Source organism: Lampetra fluviatilis, chromosome 2 (genome assembly GCF_964198595.1).
Source record: "Lampetra fluviatilis chromosome 2, kcLamFluv1.1, whole genome shotgun sequence".
NCBI lineage: Eukaryota > Metazoa > Chordata > Hyperoartia > Petromyzontiformes > Petromyzontidae > Lampetra > Lampetra fluviatilis.
Genome location: NC_136276.1, coordinates 11,919,439 through 11,940,026, shown reverse-complemented (window position 1 = coordinate 11,940,026; position 20,588 = coordinate 11,919,439). Strand labels below are relative to the sequence as shown.

General features: G+C 41.4%; 1 protein-coding gene across 7 annotated transcripts in view; it reads left to right on the top strand.

The window, feature by feature from the left end:
* The window catches only part of FMNL2 (formin like 2), an 87,624-nt gene that overhangs the window by 53,965 nt on the left and 13,071 nt on the right, over nt 1–20,588 (top strand). For 3 of the 7 annotated variants that reach the window (XM_078869430.1, XM_078869406.1, XM_078869413.1), the window contains exons 5-23: nt 1,022–1,105; nt 1,992–2,150; nt 4,227–4,253; nt 5,959–6,067; nt 7,011–7,087; nt 7,712–7,805; nt 11,077–11,151; nt 11,266–11,376; nt 12,132–12,281; nt 13,428–13,529; nt 14,182–14,551; nt 14,885–15,022; nt 15,275–15,298; nt 15,864–15,988; nt 17,300–17,502; nt 18,168–18,402; nt 19,029–19,097; nt 19,400–19,480; nt 19,659–19,788. In XM_078869430.1, the coding sequence (XP_078725556.1) occupies nt 1,022–1,105; nt 1,992–2,150; nt 4,227–4,253; nt 5,959–6,067; nt 7,011–7,087; nt 7,712–7,805; nt 11,077–11,151; nt 11,266–11,376; nt 12,132–12,281; nt 13,428–13,529; nt 14,182–14,551; nt 14,885–15,022; nt 15,275–15,298; nt 15,864–15,988; nt 17,300–17,502; nt 18,168–18,402; nt 19,029–19,097; nt 19,400–19,480; nt 19,659–19,788 (2,363 nt within the window). The remainder of the gene's footprint in view (nt 1–1,021; nt 1,106–1,991; nt 2,151–4,226; nt 4,254–5,958; nt 6,068–7,010; nt 7,088–7,711; nt 7,806–11,076; nt 11,152–11,265; nt 11,377–12,131; nt 12,282–13,427; nt 13,530–14,181; nt 14,552–14,884; nt 15,023–15,274; nt 15,299–15,863; nt 15,989–17,299; nt 17,503–18,167; nt 18,403–19,028; nt 19,098–19,399; nt 19,481–19,658; nt 19,789–20,588) is intronic. The other 4 variants (XM_078869434.1, XM_078869420.1, XM_078869432.1 and 1 more) reach the window with 2 other exon arrangements.

The following is a 20,588-nucleotide window of genomic DNA, read 5'->3' as shown; positions in this document are numbered from 1 at the left end:
ATTTTTGTCATCCTGTTGCCTCACATTTAATACGAAGAGAGTTTTGTTTTGCATTCCTGCATGCAGCTGTGTTTCCTGTTGTGCTGTTTTTCTTCGTAATTTGGAACATCCCCCATTTCTTTTTGAAAGACAATACCCCTCCAGCCTTTGTCGCAGACATACGGGTCCCATTGCGTGAAATTATCCAAGAAAGCTTGCGGCCTTCCAATTCGCTGTCGAATGTATACACACATGCATCATGGTGATTTTTGTTTTGCTCTGCTACTTTGACCATTTCTTGCCAACTTTTGAAAGCCCCCTCCCCACCACCACCCTCGAGGGTGCCTGTGGAATTGGCCTGGCGTAAGTTTGAATCTGAAGTGGCGAGAGAAGGAGCGGATGGGAGGCCTAACTTCCTCCGCTCACTCCCCCAACCCCACCCCTCTCACAGCAGCTTGCATTAAACCAGTCCCAACTTCCAAGCACTCCCTTCAAGGTCTCCCAGCTGATTAACTTGCCCATTGTCAACCACAGCAGGAAGCAGTTGGCCTCCGCCCCATCCTCCACAAAATGGTTCGACGTATGTTCATGCAGCCCCACGATTACAGGCAGGATATAAGGGGACAGGGCGAGTGTAGTATTTTCAGCTGGTTTTGGTGTTGATGTTGTGGTCGGAATTAGTTGTTGCTAAATCTGCGCCCACTCTCTGCCATGCTCCCAATGTTGTTACGTACCTGTTTTTGTTCAAGGGCCTTATTTTTAGAACGTTGTAAAAATAATGGTGCAATAAAATGAAGGTCTGTGAAAAGCAATCAGGCCTGGATAATGAGATAAACTAATTTTATCTGAAACTTGTTTCAAAGTTCCAGAATTTGGGCATTTATGTGTTTTTTTTTAAGTGGTACCCAGTCTTTCCTTAATTTTTTAATAATTCATCACATAACACAGTGCTGTAATTATATAATGCAAGCACATGCATATATGTGAAAACACACTTAAGTACTTGAGATAACAATAATAGGGCCAATGTTCATTTGTGCAGCTGGGTGCGGGAATTCTTGAACGAAGAAAACAAAGGGCTGGATGTGCTGATAGAATACTTGTCATTTGCGCAATACGCCGTCACGTGAGTATTTCACCAACATTTACACAGATGGTTTTTTTTGGACACACTTCATGTTTAACTATAAACATTCTTACGTTTAATGTTAAAACGTGAAAATGGTGGACAGTACAGTAATATTTTAAGAGCACGTGTATAACTTTTGTAAATTTGTAAAATATCCGTGTAGTTTTCTAAACATAGGTTGGCTGAACACGACGCCAGACTTTGGGTAGAATCGGGCCAATACTATGCACTAGTCGTTGGCAATGGTAATTCTGGATGTGTAGAATCGGTGTTGCTTAGCTGATTTAAGCATAGCTAAAGCTTAGCTATGCTATATTTGCAGTAGAATCCCATTCAAATCCACAAATCGTATGTGCAGAATCCCTTTTGAAATCCCATTAAAATGAACGGAGACATTAACATGGGTATTACCCATGGAAGAATCACACATTTTGCAGGATTCTTCCACGTTGTAATCATTGGAAGTGAATATTACTTCTTTACCCAGCTCTAATGCACATTTTAACTTTTATCCATACTCGTGTTTATGTATGCCTGCACTTACAGATAGTAAGTCCCAGGTTCCCTCATGAGTAGTATAAAAATTTAATATGCCAAATATTACAAATATTCCAGTGGACTTAATGTATCTGGTTAGCTACAGGTTATGTCAGGGGTCAGCAACCTGCGGCTCTTTAAGGACTGATTCGTGACATTATTTATTTAGAACCGTATTGTATTCACACGCATTGCGGCTCTTGAAATATTGAGTTTCTTACCAAATTCGAAAAAAATGTCTCTTGTTATTTTGGTTGCCGACCTCTGGGCTATGTGCATGTTTTGTCCCTGTTGATATGCATTCTGTGGGCAATAATCCTTTCCTACTCCGTTCTCCTCACTGTAGGTTTGACATTGAAGGAGCAGAAGGTGCTGGCAATGGCACGCTCAGCCGGTCCAAGTCTCTGGATCGATCCATCGAGGACCTCTCCGGCAAGAATAACGGGCTGCATGCGGCTGTGTGTACCACCACGGCCAAGATGGCTCGCCACCACCTCAGCCTCCGGTGAGTGTGCGTCGGGAATAAAATATGACATAAGCAAGTTTGTTTTTTACCGATGTACCGCGTTATTAATTTACTAATCGTGCCAGGAAAGCCACACTCGACTCTCAAGACTCGGTTTCAGGAGGGTCAGTCTGTGAGATATTTAACCAGTTTATTATTTCAGTATTGTTTTGCATTCGGAAGGAAATTGGGGGTGCCTGGAGAAAATTTAACAAATAGGATTGTTTACACCAGGGATGCACACGTATATGCAGCTTCCGATCGGTCTCCAAATTCATTCCTCTTTCTTAAATTGGAATACCTGCTGTGAGAGTGGACATAGGTATTAAGACTTTTGCACTATTTTGATTATGCAGTCTCGGTGATGGGCTTGCTGTTGTAGGGCCAAATTTAGTTTGAATGGCAAGCCTTGACAGTGATATTAATTTACTGACACGACAATTGTAACTCAAGTTGCTGTCAAAATATCTTATACTTTTAAATATAGTTTTTCTGTATATTAGATTGGAATTTCTTTACTGTTGTGATATTTTATTTCTGCAATGGATGTGACTTCTTTCCGGAAAACCATGAAATGGGGATATTTTATTTCTTCCAAATAGGTGTTTAGTTTTACTTATTTTTTAAAGGAAATATTTTCTCACTTAACGCAAGAGTATTCCAAATGCCTTTTTCCACATCTAAATAACAGACCTCATAAAATGTTCATTGGCATATATTGCATTTGTTTATATTTAGGTAAAAACAAATAACGATTTGCATTACAGCTGTTGTGTGCATCATGTATGCAAGTAAATTGTAACCTCATCACACAGCTCTGTAGCTTCTAATGTGTTACTTTTTTATATATAATAATGCTCACAAAATATTAAAACATTTGGCATAATTACCTTTTTTATTTCTCGCAAGCGAATGCATTTTTGCCTTTAAATAACTTAATTCGTAGTCGAATGGTTGCTTAAGTTTGTGGCTTGCCTCACCACAGGTCTTTTAGGAACATCTTAAGTGCAAAACGTCAATATTTGTACGCTCTGATTAAATTAGTGTGTTTGGAGAACAAACGCTGATTTTTTTTTTAAATTGACTGAAATTATAACACAGTGAAGGTCCATGAGCTGTTTATTACAGTAGCAAATGCCATGCGCTATTTTAAACTACTGTAGTTATCAGACATAATTCTCATCCAAAATTATTAATGGCGTAATATTTGTCGTAAGCACTTGCCTTTGAACAGAGTATGTATTTGAGTGGAACGTAATTTTTATATGCCATTTCTCCATCGACCAAAGAAAGTAATCGTACCACTCTCCCAGTTTGCACAATTGACAATTCCTGCTGGCCATTAATGTGGTCGCTTTGACGAATGCAGAGTGGGTGCATCCATTACACATGAAATAAGAGGGAGGAATCTTATTATGCGTATTTTATTCTTTCCTTGTCAAATTTATTCTGCAATCTGACATTTAGTGACATTTTGGCATGGTGCAAGCGGTTGTATTGGCATTGGTCTGCGACCTTTTCATTATGGAGCTTCATTAGCAGTTTTCGAAATATGTATTCCTCTCTGAGTCATGATGGTACCAACATTCATCCAAAGGAAAGCAGAACCAATCAAATATCAGTGATATTTTGATAGTTTGCAAGTTGAAACGATGGTGGCCCAAGGCAAATTAATGAGCGCTAAATGCATTTATCATTTTCAAGCCATCAGTTGTATCATTATGCTGGAGAGGGTTCATGTTCATCTTAGTACAGTATTTCTTTTCAGTGGAAGGTACATTTATAATCACAATATTGGTTGCTGTAAATATTAATGAAGAAGCCTAATTTAATACAGTTAGAATTGTGGCTTTAGTTTGTTGGTGTGCAGCACATATGGTCCAATTAATTCTATGTCCACTTAATAACTCTTTAACTTGTATATGCATTACCCACCTGCAACTTTCACTATATTGCACCTGTAAATCATGTTATAAAATACTGTATGGATAAATCTTTGCATGTGTATTTCTTCTTCTTCTGTTTTTCTGCCATGTGACTATGAATATTCTGGTTTTTTTCCCTTTCTGCGCGTGGACGGGGGAACATCACTGAGAGTGATGGGTATGTTGATCTGTAACTCGATTATGTCGTACTTGACCCTATGTTCTCGAACTACGATCTATGGAGGGAAGTGGTAAAATTGGTATGTGCTGTCCATACACGGCAAGCATCACATGAATCAATGTCCATCTGTACTGCCCACTATGTCAGAGAAAAAAATGCTTCCCAATAGAACCCATCAGCTCATTTGAAGGTTCATCAGCCCAAAGTTAGTCATAATCCCTATTCATTATTTCGGCAGCATTATATTTTCCCAAAAATGGACACCAGCAACTAATTTCTGTAAGCTGTGGCCCTTGTAAAAAAATTCATTTGACTTTGTCCATTTCACTTTTGTGAGGTATCCGTATCAGAAATGTCGTCTCTGATTAACAAAACACAGGGACTCTCAAGCCTCAATATACAGTGGTATATTTGGAATGCCACACTTCCCTTCTAGCCGTCACCATGGGCATTAATAGCCACTGGTTTTATCGTGAGGGTTTCAACACATTTGCATGTGAATTAAGAAATCAGCTCGCTGCTGTGGCCACCCAAACTTCAACTGCATTCGTATGCATGTTGCTTTGGATGGGCGTGATGTAGTGTTGACTCAACTGCTCTGTGTTTATTGTCTGACACTGAAAAGAGCAGCCCATCTGACAGTTGATACAATAGATCCTTTCAGGTGCATTATGTTCAGTGTAACATCCAATCACAGCATCGAAACATTCACTTCAACGTTATATTTGTTTTTGTGCCAATCTACATCTAGTAAAATGTAATGATGGCAGCCACTTTGGGAAAGTGTATGCCAATAGATGTAGTGTTTGTATGTGAGGAGCGGTGGTACACTGGTTAGCACACTGTGTTATGCACCTGGAAGCCTAAGTAAAAAAAATCACATCTGGCTAATATCAGTGGCAAGTGGTATCAGAACTTGTCCTGGGCCTCCCTGAGACTTAAATGATGTCTTGTACCATGTGAAAACATCAGCGCTTGGGAGACAGGCGGCCATGCGTGGTGTTGGTCACACCACCCCATCGTGCCCTGTGTGCGGCCTTCATAGGTGCTCACTGACAGCAGTTGCTCTAACAGTCTCTGTAGGCTGTATGCAGGGATATTTGTGTTTTTGTATTGTGTGTCTACACGTTTGCACCAAAAGCAAAACATTATAATGTCTGTGCCGTTACTTGAAATAAATACCTCCTTGTAATACGTACGTGAAAAAAAGGCTGCATATGTAGTGGCTAACTTGCGGAATCTGTAATTGTATTAATCCTAGGTTGTCTTGTGAGTGCACTTGCCTCTGAGTCCAATAACATGTATTTGCAGTCCCCAGCGTTGTTTGCTTCTATATATGTGACACAGGGCACCAAGAAGCAGTATCCCTTAAACGAACATCCATTCTGTTGTCCATTTAATTATGCCGCACAAATGATCCCACAGCCCTCTTTGTGCATACAGGCCTCTCGTCGTTACTGTTGTAGCCTAAAATATCCTCACATTTTGCACCTGCTACAGTGATGGTCTTTTATTGAACAACACATTATTACTTGAACGTTACTTGTAAATTCTCCATGGAATGTTTCAAACGCTGGCGTTTAATACAGGTTGAAGAAATGAACGAAACGTCAAACAATTGTACTGCATTAGCACGTTAGGATTTTAAGGTCTTTACTGTGCTTTTTTTCGTTGACACCCGTGCTGTTGTGTATTGGCTCAGTTATAACAGCCTGCCCAGTCGCAAGACGCTCAAGAACTCACGACTGGTCAGCCAAAAGGACGATGTCCACGTGTGCATCATGTGCCTGCGGGCCATCATGAACTACCAGGTGGGCAGGCAGCGTCTCTCAACAACCTGACATTTTACCCTTTACAATTTCCGATGATGTACCGTTCCAATGATGTACACGAACCAGGTGAGAAAAACTACATTAAAATAACTTTATCGGTACCAAGGCTCTCACAAGGCCATGCGAGAGGGCGTGTGGCACTGTTTGGCACCATCTATCATACAGTGTGGTTGTGTCGCTACAGTTCTGTGCAGTGAGTACAATGTTTTTAAAAACAACGGCGCTATGCCTCTAAATGAAATTAACGCTGAACCACTTGTGCGTTCTGAGATTCAGTGGTGAATGGAACCCACCTTGCACCTTTCAGATGTCTTGGAACGGGAAAGGGTTAATCACTCCTTTTACATTCATAATACAACAGTAACATCTCCACCGTTAATCTACAGTGTTCTGTTTTCTATAACGTTTATATTAGGGGTACTCAATATATCTATCTGCCTTCCGGATTTTTTATTATTTTGTGACCTATAGTAAATCTATAAAGTTTAGATATATTTTCTAAAAGTAAACCTAATGTAAGTTCAATATTTTGTGAGTGTTTCTTTCTCAAAAGTGTATTTCTTTAAAAAGAGGCAAATAAGTATGAACATTTGACCATCACATATACAATTTTAAAAATACTTGTGACTTTGAGGTCATTTGCATCATATACTGTAGCAAGATATCTAAAAGTAGTGTTCACTTATGTTTTTGAAACTCAGTAAGATATGATCATAACTGAAGCCATGAGACTTTTTAATTTTCACCTACAGTGATGACTCTTGGTTGATGTATGAGTCCATTAAGCTCCAGATAAATGGGCACTTAATGAAAATGATCACAGTGAAATTAAATGTTTATGCTGTTTATGAGATTCACAATTGTGTCTATAATCGAATTGTGGTTTGCTCATCCTCTTGATGTTTCCTTGTCTCTTTCATAGTATGGGTTCAACATGGTGATGGCACACCCTCAGTGCGTTAATGAAATTGCTCTCAGCTTGAACAACAAAAACCCAAGGTATGAAACATACGTTAGCTTATTGTACAACTAAAACAGCAGGGCTTTTCAAACCCAAGTCCACACACTCGCTCAGCACGGGTTTATGTTGTTATCAAATTGTCATATGTGTGCATTATGTAGTGTCCTGGCTTGTGTATGAATGTAGAAGATTGATCATTTAAATCTTGACTTAAAGCTTTCGTGACTGCAGGAATTCATATTCTTTGGGTCTTTTGGTAAAGTCAAGTAGATATGTTCAAAGAAAATAACAAAAAAACTACGATGACGATCGCTTGAGTTGTGATCGAAACGTCGTAGTTTATTATTATTTTTTTCTTTTCTGATTTAACCTATCTTCGTGACTTTACCTTAAGGCCCAAAGAATAAGATTGATATTTGTTGAAAGGCATGTTGTGGTAGTGTGCGAAGACTATCGTATGGGAAGCCCCCATATTAACAGGACAAACATTTACATTAAATTTGTATCACTGTTGGCAAGCAATGGAAAAACATTGACAACATGTGTTGAGGCTGCACATGTAAATGATTAATAACATTGGAGTGTGTTATTGTTCACACTGCTGGTGTATTACGCTTCACACGGGGGTGATGCTGCTGTTTTGTGGGTCATGTGCCTGTCAGGACCAAAGCGCTGGTGCTGGAGCTTTTGGCAGCTGTGTGTTTGGTGCGGGGAGGACATGAAATCATCCTGTCTGCCTTTGACAACTTCAAGGAGGTGAGTCTTCATCAGAGTTGACAGACCAGTGAGAGATACTTGTTTGGCATGGCTGAGATGAAGTGCCATGCAAGGTGCTCATATGTGCAGCGTAAAGTTTCCTTTACAGTTACCTATTTGATCATGAGTAGTGCAGTGTGATATAAAGATAGGTTTTACCCTTTCTAGCAATAAAACAAGTATTAAGATGTGACATTTACATTGTATGACACATACCTCGCCTGGTATGCAAGAGATCTTGACCCTGACGCCTGTATATTTAGTGTGCGTGTCTCTCTCCCTGTGGTCATGTGGAGTTTTCTCCAGGTCTTCCGGTTTTTCCCTCCACATTTAGAAACATGCATACAAGAGTATTTGGCTGCTTTAAATTTCCACATGATAAGCCACTTCATTGAGCTACCATTTGTGGCCAGCTCGCTTCTGAAAATGAGCTATATAGCTCAGTGGGTCTTACCTGCTAAAATAAAAATTGTAGTATATTCAAAGTCAACGGCCGCCCCGCTCCAGTCTGATTGAAATGTTATATCCAATGTTGCTGGCTATTTACATGGTTTTCCATCGATAAAAGTTTAAATCACTTTAAAACAATAACTGGTTCTTTCGGTAAAGTCACGTAGGTAGAAATAAAATAAAAACAAATCACGACGTTTCGATCGCAACACAAGCAATCTTCATCAGGTGGAACAACCACAGCAAGAAAATGCTGAAGTAGGCGAGAGAGCTGCCGTGGCAAGAGGTTATATAGGTAAGAAAGGGGGAGAGAGAGGGGGGAGAGAGAGAGGGGTGGAGTAGGGGAAGGGGGAGGCGTGAGCGCTAGGGGAAGAGGACGTGAGGCTGGAGGGGGGGAAGTGGGCGGGGCTAGAAGTCGCAAGCTGAGTGTGGGACACGGGGAAAAAATTTTACTAGTAAACGGCAGGTAGGATGGAAACAACAACAACCAGTTAAGGCATTACCTGAATGCAAATCATAAAAAAAGCATGCAATGATTTGCCTTCCCCTCCACATCCCCATGCATTACAATGACATTGCAACTCAGGGATGTGATTTGATTCAATAAGTGAATCAAAATGTTATCATCGTGATACATTTAGAGTGTCTGCAGGATATACATGAACCACTTGCATACAAATCAAGCAATCAATCTTCCAGAGGTGTGTGGGAAAGGACAACAAACTAAACACAAAAAGAAGTTCTAAAGAAATGGGTTTTCAATCTATATTTAAAAGTGTATAGCTTCACCGGCTTCCTAATATCAATATGATGCATGCATCATTAACATCATAAGCATAATAGTCGATTATAATTAGTGAATTGATGCATCATTACATGTATGATATATAATGTATACTCTACTAGCTAAAATATACTTTGTGGTTAGAACACGTGTTGCAGTTGGTGTGTCGGCAGTTTGTGTTTGTTTCACCTGATGGCGGTTGCTTGTGTTGCGATCGAAACGTCGTGATCTATTAATTTTCTATCTACGTGACTTTACCGAAAGAACCAAAGAGTATAGAATATCTTTCTACATACAAAACACGTATTTTTGTATTTTAATATCCATATTTGCATAATTATTTTAAGCAAATGAGAGATGATCTTACAGGCCACCATAACCCCCTGTTAATTTCTTCTGGTGCAATTTGTGTCATTCTGTGTGAAGGCTTAATATGACCAAAGAATAATTTTAACACAATCTTAACTACAGTTGGTCATTTGGCATCTCGCGCGTGGTGTGGTAAAGTGTGGTAAAGTGTGGATGCTCCCACCTCTTCAAAGATGTCTTGGTGGCGTGGAAGAGTAGGCCAAAATAGATACCGTCTATAGGGACTTGTAGAGCTCCCTCGAGTAGAGGACCTTCTGCCAGAGTGGGATGAGAAAGACATTTCAGGGCTGTACGTTGAACTATAATTTAAACAGCTGGCCAAGTGGCTCCCTGTGGCAGATCAATCTATCCACGAGTTTCAATCCCCGTGCTGGGCCCATCACCAGCGAGCGAGATATGCAACATTGAGCCGTCCTGATCCATTCACGGTTTTTTTCCTGTGATGAGACTTGCGATGCTGCGGAAGTGCAGCCTTCATTGCACAGGGATTTGGGATTGTTAGCCAAGAAGAACCTCTGTAGAGAATTTCCACTTTCCTCTAAAACCTGCATGCGAGAAGAACTTCATGCCAGATGTGTTTCAGAGTTATGCACCCCAATGTATGAAACTTCAAGAAATATTTTCCACTGACATAGCATGGAAGTAATTTTGTATGGTTTCAATATACTGTATGTTATATAAGCAAGCATGAAAAGTATATTTCCTTTAAGATTTTGAGTCTACACAGTTGGTGACTTTCCAACATGCTTTATTGAAACCTTGGAGTATCCTAAAATCCAGACATAGCGTTTCCTGTCTGCTATGAGCTTTTTTTCTCGTCTTAGGGTTAAGCTGTCACGTTTCGCATGTTTACTTGAACCGAATGCCTTGCCTTTGCTACTACTGTGAATTGAGTGCTCCAAGGTTCATCCATCACTCGGCTCCACAGTAAATGTATGGCATGCAGTTACCACCAGCAGCTCATTCAATTTTATGGAATGCCTTGCCAATGCCAATTATAACCCATGCAGTGCCAGTGTCTGTTGATTGGCGAAGTCTGTTACTCACGAGCAAATGTAAAAAAATATGTACAGTACATTAATGGAAAACATATTTTCCTGGCATGAAGCTGTAATATGGATGACTTTTATATATTTGGCAGATTTAGATCCATGATGCTGTTAAAAATCAAAGTCATGAATACGTATGGTTTCTGTAATACTTTCCAATTTGCATTTGTCCTCGGGTGTATTTAGTTAGAGATAATAACGTTACTTTCTAAACCACACAATGCGATGATGTCACATAGCACGTGATGTTTGAGGTCTCGAGGTGACATCACACGCAATAACATCAAAGGGGGAGGCAGGGCACACACTCATTGTGGCATCATGGCCTTGGTTGTCAAGACAAATACATTTAATGCTAGGTTTTGTTGCCAAAATTTGGGCAATACTTTGATCAATCTGACCAGTTTTATATAAAACAACACAAGTTTACACAAACATGTCATTGATATTGGATCATCTTCACGACCATTATCGTGCATCCTCTGTTATAGACAGACCAAACCAATTGAGCAAACATATTAACGCCTTCAACAATTTAGATGGATGGGTGTATCAGAACGATGATCTTGTTTCATGGCACCCAAACACCAGTTAACTCTTACCTTTCGATTGTGCACAGGTGTGTGGCGAGAAACAACGGTTTGAAAGGTTGATGGAGTATTTCAGAAATGAAGACTCAAACATCGACTTCATGGTAAACGGAAACAAGCCGAGACAAACAGATTTTTTTTTCAAATGTAAGACTATACGCAAAAAAATGCGTATTTACACTTCGCATTAATATTTTTTCTTTTCTTTTCTTGCAAAGGTGGCCTGTATGCAGTTCATTAACATTGTGGTGCACTCCGTGGATGATATGAATTTCCGGGTCCATCTCCAGTACGAGTTCACAAAGTTAGCTCTGGACAGCTACCTGGAGGTGAGCGTTCATGAACAGGATGCCCCAGATATCCTGAAGATGTATCCCGCACCTTTACATTCTGAGCCTTCCTGTCCACATGGTAATCAACTGTTGCTTGGTCACACAAACAACATTGCCTATGCCCATATCACCTGAAATGCACCTGATCTCACATCTCAGAAGCTTAGGTTGAAGCCTCGGTAGGACTTGGATGCTCAACCACCATACATAATAGGCTGGTGGTCTTCCGTGGTGAGCAGCAGAGGGAAGTGCAGAAAAATCTAATATTATACTGTACTTCTTTGCTCCAACGTCTATAATTTTCACATTCACCAACCCGCATTGACTCGCGTGATTGAGTGATCAAATAACACTGGTGGTGTGGGGAGACTCTCCTTCAGCTGTGAATTGACAAAAGGGCTGTACATGTCCTGTACAGTTCTTGTTAAAGATGTTAAAGATCTAATGAAGCCATCAGCAAACACTGCTGCATATCTGTGCTGATCACTTTGGCCGACCCTCATATGTTTGATCCTGTATATATTTGATTACTTAAAATAAAAAGCAGATGCTTTTTTTTCTGTCTGAATATAACATAACGTCTCAATATCTCAGCTTAAGCCACTTGTTCAGGATATTAAGCCTAAGAGAGAGGGTTAGTAATACACTGGATAGATGGGTGGCACATCAGTTAATACAACGCTACTCCCAACCTGGCCCCAATTCTCATTAGGCTCGAGGTTGACATTTGTGCGTCTGTCCCGATCCCGCAGAAACTAAAGCACACGGAGAGCGACAAGCTGCAGGTGCAGATCCAGGCTTATCTGGACAATGTGTTTGATGTGGGAGCCCTTCTGGAGGACGCCGAGACCAAGAACGCTGCCCTGGAGCGGGTTGAGGAGCTGGAGGAGCACATCTCGCACGTGAGTCTACCCTGCCGCTCGGGTGCAACTGCTGTGGGGGCAGAGCCGTATTATCTAATAGGTGCACAGTAGGCACTGTCTCGGGCCTACAAAACTAAAGGGCCGACGAAAAATAAAATTTTGCATGTTTTTTGTTTGTATGATAAACATATAACGACGATATCTTCTTTAATAAATATATTTATATACCAAGCATAGTCGCAGTGTTTCAAATTAAATCTGCTTATCTGCGGCACACAGTGCTCTCCCATCGAATTAGGGCACATACTAAATAATGAACGTATCAGTAACGACATCTGTCCAGCGACTGGACAAAGTACGCATGAAGCAAGCGAGTGACAGCGGGGGTAGTAACATGGGGCGGCAGTACCAACTGGAGAAAGTTATCACTGAAGGCCAACAAGAACCTTCATCCGGCCTTGTGGAGGTCCTGGGTATGCGGAGCCCAAACATGTTTACATGTGACTAAGAGATGCACACTTATTTTAAACAAGGCGACGTGAATGTGCGTTATGCTGATGTTCGATCTTTTAAAATTGACATCAGCGCAAGGAACAGTTGACTCCCGACCCTGACTCCAGTTGATTTGGAGTTTGCTTGTTCTCTCTCCCGGTGGTCGTGTGGATTTTTCTCCAGGTTCAGAGGATTTGATGGCTATACATTTTCACATGATAAGTCACTTTGTTGAGCTATCATTTGTGACCAGGTCACTTCTGAAAAAGAGCTATATAGCTGAACGGGCCTTACTTGGAAAAATAAAAAATAGTTTAGTTTAGTTCATGAGAGAGTCGTGAAGATGTAATATAATTGTAGTGCAGTAGAACTACTGCTATTTAATGATGAAGTGGTGGGGGTGGGGGATAACGTCACATAGTGTATCTGTTATCTAACCAATAGCCTCTGGGAATAATTATTTTGTGGGACACCCCCAAACTTCCACAGCATGGCTGCACTTCTCCTATCACTGCTGTTTTACTGAATATTAGCAAAGGCTACGTTTCTGAAAACACACGATTTAGGTTCTCAGTTATGAACTTTGAATTTAATAGCTTTTGTTTAAAATATTTCTGTAGTTTGTCCACTGTGCATATTTACAAAGAGTTTCTTCGAAGCATAATAAAAGTGATGGCTGTATCTTTCTCCCAGTTGACAGAAAAGCTGATCGATTGTGAGAATGAGGCCATGGCCAAGATTGTGGAGCTGGAGAAGCAGCTGATGCAGGCTAACAAGGAGTTGGAGTCGATCAAGGTACGAGTCCTGGCAAAGTGCAATGCGCATTGTCATGCATTTTCAGTTTTTATGCAACTTTCCTTTTGAAAAGTCTTCCTCTTCTTTATGTAGTGTCAGCAAAAGGATCTGGATTATTTGTTTGTTAATATTTTTTTAAAATGTGGATGTATAGGTAATATAAATGTCTAACTCAAATGATGTGCATACTCAAATGAGCATTGGACTGCACATGGTGGCCCTGGACTAGTATTTGGCTGCTATACGTTTCCATACAATAAGTCACTTCGTTGAGCTATCATTTGTGGCCAGGTCGCTTATGAAAGAGAGCTATATAGCTTAGTGGGCCTTACCTGGTAAAATAAAAAATAGTTAGTGATAGAAATGCCAAATTTCTATACCAGGAGTAATTTTTTCAATTAAATGACTGCGGTATATTTTCCAAAATACGGTACACATTTTATGATCCTTGAAGGTATTTTGTCTGAGTTGACCCACAACCAGGATTTGAGCATGATCTTTCAGTTGTGAGATGAGTGCTCTTATGTTTGGATTGCTGTTTGGATTACTTCAAATGATAAACGAATACACAGTAAGCAGTAAGCACAGATGCTCACTGATCACTCTTACTATTCCACTGGCATTATCTTGCTCTCTACCCCTTTTGTTGCAGGTGATCTACCGTGATGCCAACACGCAGGTGAACACGCTGCGGATGATGATCAAGGAGAAGGAGGACGCCATGCTGCGGCAGTCGGACCTTGAGAAGAAAATCGAGGAGCTCGAGAGGCAGGGCACCGTGCGCATCCACAGACGCCCGGACGGGGACATCATGATTCTGCCCGTGTTGCCGCCCCTCGGGGCCATGGAGGGCGGAATCGGTGGGGGCTCGTTCGAGAACGGCCTGGCTGGGGGCGCCTTTGGGGTCGCGGGGGTGGCAGCGGCGTCGTGCGGCGCTACGGGAGGAGCGGCGTTAATCGGACACATGGGACCGCTGACCCCGCCTCCTCCGCCACCACCGCCCCCGCTGCCGAATGGAGCCGGTTAATACTTTTTTGCAGCCCTTACATTTTGTTTTTCTTGTTATCGCTTCAATGTGCATGGGGTTTGTCCAAGCACTTTGTTTTCCTCCCACATGGGAAATACTCAGTAATGATTGGGCAAAACATTTCATGCAAGACCTCTTAGATACACATACGACTGTTGATCCGAAATTGCAACTATATTTGTAACTAAATTAAGCGTGCAATAAGCCGTCTCCAGTGAAAGATCAGTCACATCGGTCTATTGTGGGTTTTTTGTTAGATATATTTGGTTGTTTTCTCTTGGTTGCCCCGGTAATGGGTTTGCCTCTGGTTTATGTTTCCCTGGTGCAGTTCCAAATGGGCCATCTCCACCATCGCCACCGCCACCACCGCCCCTCCCCTCAGGGAGGCCCCCGCCGTCACCTCCTCCCCCGCCTCCCCCCGGAGCCCCACCACTGGGTGCCTTCATAAACCCAGCTGCTATCGGAGGTGAGGTAACGGAACCACCCTTGCGTAAGCTTTTTAATTGCACCGATATGTTGTTTTGCTGAGTCTGTCCAACAAAGCCTTGTGTTTTTTTGATTCTCACCATTGTAACAGTATTCTAATACTGCATATCATTGTATCATGCGTTTTGGCAGTATCAGTGACTCCTGGAGGATTTTTTTTTCTCTGTTACTTTCATGTTTTTAATGTTTAAATGATTATGTTTTCATTTTATGCTTGCTCCTCCGCTTCCAGATGAAGGACTTCTCAAGCTTTTCTGTAGGTTTGCTTTGCGTTGCTTTTTCGCTGTGCAGTGTTTATCCCATTCCAAAGTCGTATCTGTCTTACTAACAACAACAACCATATAACTGTTTGCACAGTTTTAGAAAATCACCTGCATCGGACAAAACAGAGCTGAAACCCAACCTGACCCTGAATTGGCCTAATTTTAAAACAAAGTGTACTCATAGAAACAAATCAAAGAATTTAGCAATTAATTGTTGAATTTTACGTCTCGCTATATATTTTTACTATTTGTTGCTCCCTCATAAAGTTTTGCTTCTGTTTTCTATGTGGATGGTTTTTTTTATTTGTGTAGTCTATTTTTGTGCAATTCTAACCCCCAGAGATTTCATGCCATTGTGTGTCTTCACGGTTAGACTGTCAATGCTGACAGCACAGCTCACTTTTTCGCCAGTGTGCATCACAGTTTTGTATGTCACCATCACCATCTGTACAGTCTAATTCAGCACACGGTCGGTCATTTGTTACAGTCTTTTCAAGGGCGAATTCAGCTTGTGACATTTCTAACGATGAAATTGTTCTCTATTCTCTTCCTCTACAGCTGTGCGAATTAAGAAGCCCATCAAAACCAAGTTTCGCATGCCTGTGTTCAATTGGGTGGCTCTTAAACCCAACCAAATCAATGGCACCGTCTTCAATGAATTGGATGACGAAAAAATTCTGGAGGTACCTGACCTGCTCATGCTTTCAATGGGACAGAGTAATTGTTCTCAGCTGGCTATAAGCTATATTATACATGAACAATATGATGTTGAATTCAACAGTATTGTAAATTCGGTAACGTCACGTAGGTAAAAAATAATAAAAATAAAATAATAATAAATGAAAATAAATAAATTAACTCACGACGTTTCGGAGGCAACACAAGCATCCTTCATCAGGTGTAAAAAAGGCACAGCAAAATAACTGTAGTGAGAGTTATTTGTGGTGAGACATTATTATACTGTATAGGGCAGGGGTCGGCAACCAAAATAACAAGAAGAGCCATTTCTTTCCAATTCGGTACAAAATTCAGTATTTCAAGAGCCGCAATGCATCTGAGTACATACTGTACATACGTACATATCGTCCAGAAGCAGCCCGTAAAGAGCCGCATGCGGCTCCGGAGCCGTAGGTTGCCGACCCCTGGTATAGGGTAAGAAGAGGGGGAGGAGCCAAGGAGGACGGGTGCTGGATGGGGGGGGGGTTGGGGTGTGCGTGGAGCCAGGAAGGTGAAGGTGGTACTAAAGGGTGGCATTTATTATTATTTTACTTGTATTATTTTTTACTTACGTGACTTTACCGAAAAAAACCTACGAGTATGAATCCTTGCAGTCACGAAAGCTTCAAATCTAGAAGTATTGTAAATGTCCTTTCCGCTTCAAAGACAAACATGATTGGTTGGCAAAACTAAATAATTACAAATGACAGTCTTTAAAATGACGTTTAACATTGTACGTAACAATGTATCCAAAGACCTGCCATTGGGCAGAGGACTTAAGAGTAACTATATTTAAATAAATGTCATTGATTAAACACTTGATGTAACTATGAGAGTGCCTATTCAGTCTTCTACAAGAGAGACCTATGGAAATTTGATGAGATACAATGGCAATGAATAGAATAGAACATCTTGAAAATGAACAAATGATGCAAAAATCTATCCTGTATCAATTACAGTTATATACACGAAGGAAATATTTCGTATATTTAAAAATTCAGTGAACATAGCATATACAGTATATTTTAGCCATCGCAAATGATATAAACTACTTCCACACACAGGTTAAGCATTTATATATTTATCACGAAACAATAAAAGTGTATGCAAGGACAAAATTAACAGCTACAACTCGATTGTGTAATGCACTTTAATGTCATGTAAATTCACAATAACCTCTACAGCTGCCTGCGTTATCAGCCTCATCGTCAGATACAGGAGGGGTCCTCTCAACCTGTCAGGTAGCCTAAGCGGCCTTACCCTTTGTATTACCCCAGGACCTGGACATGGATGAGTTTGAGGAGATGTTTAAGACCCGGGCACAGGGAGCCACGGTGGATCTGTGCCTCTCCAAGATAAAGATGGTGCACAAGACCCAGAACAAGGTCACACTGCTGGAGACAAACCGTGCCAAGAACCTGGCTATCACTCTGCGGAAAGGTGGCCTTACCACCGAAGAGATCTGCCGGGCCATACAAATGTAAGTCGTGTGATGCAGTCACATTAACGTCCCAGCATGCCGAGCTTAACATGTACAGTACCGATAATTGTTATTTTTGTATTTCTGGACCAAAGATGACAGTGCTGACAGTGTCATGACTTGTGTGGGTAACCGTGGCTGTGAAGACCAATCTGTGAGTGGCAGTCTTTCCCACAGTAGATGTAAGTGTAGATTGATGTTATACCGAACTACCAGTAATAACACTGGGCAGGGTGGTGCACGCCCTGTAATGCAGCAACTTGGAAGTTGGAGCTAATGTATTTGTGAGGTATCCACCTGAAGGGCTAAACAGTGACCATTAGATGCCAGATCAGTAAGTGGTAGCTGGCCCATATGTATGTGTTTGAATGTTGCCCACTCATACAAGTGTGTTTTATCCAAGCAATTTGTTTTACCCAATTCTAAACACGTTCAATATGAAAGTGACCAAATATCCTGTTCAAGGCCCTTCTGGAAAAAGAATCTTTCCACTCACTTCGAACTTTCCTTTAAAAAAACAAACACTAAATATTAATACGACACCATTTACAAAGGTGCTTATTACGATCGAGTCTCCAATACGCCCCCCAGAGCTGTGTGATCACCACATGTCCGCTCTACGGTTGTCGGGCGGTCACTGTTTTTCTTTTGTTCGGGTGCGGCAGGTTTGACCTGCAGACGTTGCGGCTGGACTTTGTGGAGTGCCTCACAAGGTTCCTCCCATCGGAGGCTGAGGTGAAGCTGCTGCGTCAGTACGAGCGAGAGCGCAAGCCGTTGGACGAGCTGGCAGACGAGGACCGCTTCATGCTACAGTTCAGCAAGATCGAGCGCCTCACGCAGCGCATGACCATCATGATCTTCATTGGAAACTTCACCGAGAACGTACAGATGCTCACTCCAGTGAGTTATACCACACCACACACAGTGCACCTTGTGTATGGCGCCTTGCAGCCAGGTACCCGCTGCCCCCCCCCCCCCCTGTGGCTGCTGTCCCTGCTAGCTTGGCAGTGGCCAGAAAGTGGGCATCAGTTGGCCAATAGGGGCAATGTTGTTATGCTGCTTCACCAATTAAGTAATTTACGAGTAATTTGTCAAATTTGGAAAAATATGAGAACCATCCCATTGCTTGTGCTGAAACGCTTTACTGTATTGCTACTCGAGGCTGATTGTGCTCGTAACAATTGTTGGCACCAAGGTCAGAGTGCTCAAGTTATGAGTTCACGTCACAGTCGGTGCTTGACTCGGCCTATAATTCCACCTGGAGCGATAAAACGAGTACCACTTTTTAGGAAGTAGACGGGAGTTGTGTCATAGAGCTGTACAGTTTTCCCTGTTTCCTAGTGGTGGCTTATCAGGGAGCACTGATTCTAATTGTTACTTCTTGCGCAAAGTTTTAATCATTTTACAGACAGCTGTAACTTGCCTTGTTTTGGAGCTGTTTATATTTTTCAGTAGTTATCCATCAATGAGGTCCGTCATTGTCACGTCTTCTCTCATCTTTATTTCTGTGTCCTTTTGTTTTACAGCAACTCAATGCAATAATAGCAGCATCCATGTCAATTAAGTCTTCTCACAAAATAAAAAAGATATTGGAGGTATGTGTGCAAAGTACAACATTTACAAGGGTCCGTCAATAGGTATTGAACATGGGACATTAACATGCTTATTATTTACACAGGCTGCAAGATATAATAACATTAAACATAAAAAACGTGTTCAATGTAATTCAATCATGTTTATTCAGCCTTATTGTCTCATTGTAAAAACAAATTAGCCATCGTTTGTAGTAAGGCACCACTGATTTATTACAGCTTGCATTGGTTTTGCTTCCAGCTGCATATTGGTTCGGAAACCTTTTGTCATTGGTACTGCACTGTTATCCTCTGCGAAATCACAGATCATCTTGGCCTTTGGAAACTACATGAACAGCAGCAAGAGAGGTGCTGTGTATGGCTTTAAGCTCCAGAGCTTGGATCTGGTAAGAGTGTGCACTTTTTACAAATCCTATAAGTGCTGTTTGTTGCTGGCTGCTTGGTGTTTTGGGCCTTCATGCCTGTGTTCAGAAACCTTGATATATGTATTTTTTTAAATACGTGTCATGCATTATTCACAACGTTGTATTTTTTCTTGGATGCCTGTCGTTCCTTCTCTTGCAGCTGATGGAGACGAAATCAACTGACAGGAAACTGACCTTGCTGCACTACATTTCCAACATCGTGCAGCACAAGTACCCAGACCTGATCACTTTTTACAATGAGCTGCGCTACATCGAGAAAGCTGCCGCAGGTGCGCGCTCTGTTTCCACGCGTGCTACACAATCTCCAGAGAAACGATCGTTTAAAATTATCTCGATTGTTATGGCTGGGTGCAGTCACTAAGCCAGCGCCGCTGAAAGTTATGGGTTAGCATCCAGGTAGCCACCCATGCTTAAACCCGGTTCTCATGTGTGGCGAGTGCATGGTCTCAAACCAGTCAACAATGACTGCACATAAAACATATCTATTTCGTTTTGCACTTCATTTACATAAATCCAAGTGCTATATTTAAAAACGAATATCTGTTGGACTGCCATGTGACAAGCATTTCTCCGTAGCAGGACATGTTGGAGAGTGCACCCCCCGACTTAGTGGCTATAAATGTCACTTCAAGGGATCCCAGAAGTAGTTCTGTGATATCTCCTTCCGTCAGCCATTCTCTTAGACCTGTGGCGATGCACTCGTCTCTAAGAGTTCCGAACGGTTACTCCATCCGATGACGTCAGGAGCACAATTGGTGTAGAATTGGGGAAAATAAAAAAAAATATGAAGCATAAAATGTACCATGGTCCACTCACTACATTTGTTAAGCTCAGAGGAGTTATGCAATCCATCTTACCGCTTCAACCTTGCACTGTGGCACGTTCATTTGTTTCCCAAATTGAAGGATTGGCCTGGGGCAATACACACTGTGTAACAATGACCTTCAAAGGGTTGTCCTGTAGTGTATATGACTTCACAGAAAGAAATACCCTCTAACAGGACATTCAGTTGACCTCCAAATGAGATGTGTATCCCAGATGAAAAATATGGCATTAGAACGACAAGTGA